The sequence below is a fragment of the Tigriopus californicus genome, chromosome 11, assembly GCF_007210705.1.
Source record: "Tigriopus californicus strain San Diego chromosome 11, Tcal_SD_v2.1, whole genome shotgun sequence".
NCBI classification, from domain to species: domain Eukaryota; kingdom Metazoa; phylum Arthropoda; class Copepoda; order Harpacticoida; family Harpacticidae; genus Tigriopus; species Tigriopus californicus.
Genome location: NC_081450.1, coordinates 7,576,396 through 7,581,429, shown reverse-complemented (window position 1 = coordinate 7,581,429; position 5,034 = coordinate 7,576,396). Strand labels below are relative to the sequence as shown.

At 40.4% G+C, this 5,034-nt stretch overlaps 1 protein-coding gene across 1 annotated transcript in view; it reads left to right on the top strand.

Annotated features, from left to right (window-relative positions):
• LOC131889770 (tyrosine-protein phosphatase non-receptor type 9-like) overlaps positions 1–2,519 on the top strand; it is a gene marked incomplete in the record, with an annotated part of 5,700 nt that extends 3,181 nt beyond the window's left edge. Inside the window, 1 exon segment of the mRNA XM_059238944.1 lies at positions 9–2,519. Coding sequence (XP_059094927.1) covers positions 9–2,052 — 2,044 coding nt within the window.
• Between the last annotated feature and the right edge of the window lie 2,515 nt (positions 2,520–5,034).

Here is a 5,034-nt window from a genome sequence, read left to right as displayed (position 1 = left end):
TTGGGTTGTGAGGGCGGTTCGTTTTCCCCAGTGCCGGGTCCGCCCGAGCCCTTGAGCGAGTCGGAACAAGCGCGTCTGGACTTCTTCCTCGCCTGTGTCAATGAATGGCGATCCGCTCGAGGTTTCGATGGCATGTCTCGCTCGTCGGCCATTAAGTTTTTAATGGCCCGCAAGTTCCACGTGGATCGAGCCCTGGAATTGTACCAACAACATGAGCTCATGCGACTGCGTGAGGATCTAAGTCACGTCGAGCCTTCCGAGTCGCCTATTCGGGAAGAACTCCTTTCGGAGAAGTTCACAATTCTCCCAGTCAGAGACGTCAACGGCGCCACCCTGGCCCTTTTTAACGCCCACAAGCACGACCCCAGTCAGACGGATCACCGCAGCACCTTACAAGGGGTGGTGTATCAATTGGACGTGGCCTTGGAAAATTTAGCCACTCAACGAGGGGGACTCGTATTTATCTATAATATGTCCGGTTCCAAGTACGCTAACTTTGACTACGACCTCAGTCAAAAGATGTTGACGCTCCTGAAAGGCGCTTACCCGGCTCGACTTAAAAAGGTGCTCATTGTCACGGCTCCATTCTGGTTCAAGGCTCCTTTCAAGGTCCTACGGTTATTTGTGCGAGAAAAGCTTCGCGATCGCGTCTTCACTGTCAGCTTGCCTCAATTGCAAACCCACATCCCTCCTCAAGCCATTCCCTCCCACATGGGCGGTCAATTAGTTCACGATCATGAGGCTTGGTTATCCGATTGTTTAGCAATTAGTCAGAGTCGAGACGGTCAACTGGTCACCATCAACAGCAGTAGCCAGCCCTCTACGCCGCATGATCATCGGAAACGACATCCTACTTTAGAGCAGTTGCAATCCATGCCTCTAACCCTTACGTCGGGAGCCAAGGACAACTCCCTGAACCTGTCCGACACCAATTCGGCGGCAATGAATGGACTCAGTAAACTCATCATCCCGTCAGTGCCTCATCCCGAAGACGAGGCGCTCACCCACAACGTGGTCAACGGCAACGGGCATCATCATTCCATTACTCATTCTGATATGACCGTTTCCAACTGCAGCTCGGGTGGTCTCTCTGAAGACGAGGAAAATGATCGAATGGCTGCTGCCGGAATGACTTTATCCGAGTTTATTGAGCACGTCCGCATCAAAGGTCGGCGTGGTCTTTATGACGAATATGGGGAGATTAAAAATCGGCCACCCATGGGTACGTTTAACCATGCTCGAGCCTTTGAAAACCAAGAGAAAAACCGCTACACAGACGTTCTGTGTTATGATCATAGTCGGGTTCAATTGCAAGACGGCGAAAGTGATTATATCAATGCCAATTTCGTGGACGGGTACGAGCAACCTCGAGCATTCATCTCTTCGCAGGGCCCTCTGCCCAAAACGTTTCCGGATTTCTGGCGCATGGTCTGGGAACAGCACGTGTTAGTAATCGTCATGACCACTAAAACCACTGAGCGAAATCGCACAAAGTGTGGACAGTATTGGCCAGAGGACGTGGGCTCTTCTCTAAAAGCCAAACCTTTTGAAATTCATTCCGAAGAGATTGAAAACTGCGAGGATTTCTATGTCACACATCTCACACTTAAGAACCTGGAGACGGGCGAAATTCGTCCAGTTTGCCATTTTCAATTTGTGTCATGGCCAGATTACGGGGTACCCGAATCGGCCCTTTCCATGATTATCTTCCTTGAAAGAGTCAGAGAGAAGCAGGCGAGCATGTTGTCCGATTTGAGTAACGAATGGCAAGGCCATCTCTTGGGGCCCCCAATTGTTGTGCATTGCTCGGCCGGGATAGGCCGCACCGGCACTTTCGCCACTTTGGACATTGCTATCAGGAAGTTCGAGGACATTCAGAAAATTGATATACGCTCTACGGTGGAACATATACGGGCACAGAGAGCGTTCTCCATTCAAATGCCAGATCAGTACGTGTTTTGCCATTTAGCCTTTCTCGAGTACGTGGTTCACAAGGATTATGTCGAAGAAATTGATTGGACTGGATTCAATGATGATTGCGATTCAGAATAAATAAGTTATGAATCATTGCTCCATTGTCTCCACCAACCACATTCTCAAACTGACTCGTTATAACCGTGAATGAACCGCAGCCAGCCGCCGCAGCTCTAGCTATCTTGGACCTTCCCCTTGACTACTTTGACAATATTCTCTTCATGTGTTAGAGCCTGTCCATTAAGGAAGATGGAGGTGAATGCTATGGTGCATCCACAATTTTTTCAGCTTTTTATCGCCAAGAATGATCATATTTAAATGATCAATTCAGGGCTCTAAAGCATCAGCGATCAGCAACAACTTTTTCGTCGCTGTTCATTCATTATCAAACAAGAATCCTCGATTTTGCGCCTTTGATTTCATTTTTTTAGATGGATTCCATGTGTCTTCTTATATATTATCTATGAGCTAAGTTCATGTTTGCCTTGTTGTATTTGCATCATATTTCATACCAATACCTATCAAAAGATATTTTTTTTNAACAATGTTGTGACTTTCAATTATTAGACATAGTTCAAGCCTCAAGGACTCTACTTACGGTAGAGCTATAAAGAATTTTTGACATGACACTTCCGACAGGAGATGATTCTCGTCTCTTAAAAGATTGTGATCGATTCTTGTCATAGTGAATCTTCCCGATTTATTTCAAAAGATCAGCGAGTCGTAATCATTTACATATCTTCCATAGAAAATCTGTTACTTTGCAAATTATTTCAAATTTTGGTTGGTTGTGTCATATCCAAGGTCCAACGATATCATAAATCGCAAGTGTCATATCCAAGGTCCAACGATATCATAAATCGCAAATATTTGGATCAAAATCTACTTTTGGGGGATTCAATTCCTTGGGGTGTATGGAAATTATATTGTATTTCATGTTTCAATGAAAACTCCCACGCGCTTTTTTGGGTTTGTTTGGGTCACAAAATCAGACGAAAACAACGTTACTTTTATTCAAAGACCATTGCAATGGCAAATGTAGGTTATCTCCGTTTCATTGCATGATGTAGGTTCAGCTGAGTATAAAAGCTACTGAAAAGAAATCAAAACATTCGTTGATAGAAAATAGAAGCACATTTTCGTAATGTTACACTTTGAAGTTAAAAAGGAACGAATGAGGGAAGTAATGAATGTTAGAAATTTGTTCAACTTGCATTCTATATCATCATTTATTTTTTAAGGGACTGATAGTCGGGCTTTACACAAAAAATCGAGTTTTAAATGACTTATGGAAGGCCACATGTTTTAGTTAAAATCCATGTCTTTGATAAAAGCAATGTAAACATTTTAAGACACATAATGATCTCATCTACCTAAACATCAGAAGGAAGAGTTGTCACAGCTCAATGTAAGCATGGGTCACGTGACTTCAAGATCAAAAAGCAGAACATCGTCTCTGAATTTTCTGTTATGATCGACACTTTAAAAGGTAATAATTCTTTAACTAGGACTTTTTGAGACAAAAAGTGAAAATGAAAAAGAACACAGAAACAAGCCAGGATAAGATTGGCAAATTTCTGTCAGATGAATTTTCAATTTAAATATGCCAGGGGCCAAATATAACCATAACATGACAGTAAGAAGGGGTTAAATCTCAATTAGTAACATCTTTTTATATTTGTCACAAAAAAAACTAGCCATCAGATTTGAATGGAGTACAACAAAGTTTGCCAATTAGGCAAAAAATATATTTCTTTTTTTCTTTTTTAACATTTATCTTACATAAAACATATTTATCTATTAATAGTCTCAAGCTAAACAAATTGCCGTCATAAAAGGAGCTTCTGTAATTAGTTGGGTCGCAAAATGACAAATATATTTCTGTTTTAAAACGTTACTTTTATTAAAAGTAGCCAATTATAGAGTGACCTTTGTGATAAAATATCCTGTTGTTATAGGGGCTCGGCAGTTTTGAAAATTCATCATTTTCCAGGGGTGACTAATTTTGTTTTTGGCCACTTCTTTAGCAAAATCATGATAGGTGAACATTATTTTTTGTATTCATCTGAGCCACTCAATTTTGTTTGATAAATGATCATTAAATGAAAGAAGCGACAATCTCTTTTGAAATCTAGCATGGGGGCAATTTGGAGTTTTTTTTCATTCGGGCAATCATCAAGTTTTTAGTAAATGGGGGATTTGCCGACATTAGCTTAAAAATTATGTGCTGGTCTGAACGTTTTTTCCTTTTAGCCCAAAGTATGATGCAAAAAGGATTCTAATTGGAATTGATTCTGAAACAGCTACAAAAATGTCGTTTTGGAATAACATTTTTGGACAAAATTATTGACTGGAACATCTGAAACTTTGACCTTGAAAATGACGAGTTCCGTTCAGTTTGAATTTCCCGCCTCTATCGCCTTTTCACGTTGACAGGGATTGCTTGTTCCTCCTTTGACTTTGCTTACCCGCACTTTCAGCGAATAACAGAACTTGTTTACATTTTGCTTGCATTTTGTGACGTAAGGCCGCTGAATCCTAATTGTATTGAACAAATTGTGAATTTGAAAATCATGATATACATAGCAAACTGCAATTGCAGGAATTAATAAAATTTATAATAAACTTTTGTGACAATATCCTATTGATAACAATATTGAATAAGTTGTTAACTTGAAAATAATGATATTCATAGCAAACTACAATTGCGGGAATTATCCACATACACATAAAACTTTCGAGATATATTGAATTGTTGATATCAATATTATACAAATTGTTATTTTTAAAGTATGATTTTTCTGGAGATTACAATTCCGGGAAGTTTTGCAGAATTTCGACTTTTGTTCAAATCTATATAGTATAAAGTAATGCAATCTTAAGAGTTGGTTTCTGATAGGAATGGCTAAGATTCCAGTAGCCTGGCAAAGGACCTAAATAGAATCTACTCTTGGGTTACTGAGTGTAATATGGCCCTGAACGGAATGAAATTTCGCTCAATGACCTTCGGGTCAACTTCTTTGAATCCTCCACTCGTAGACAATAGAGGTAAATATTGAG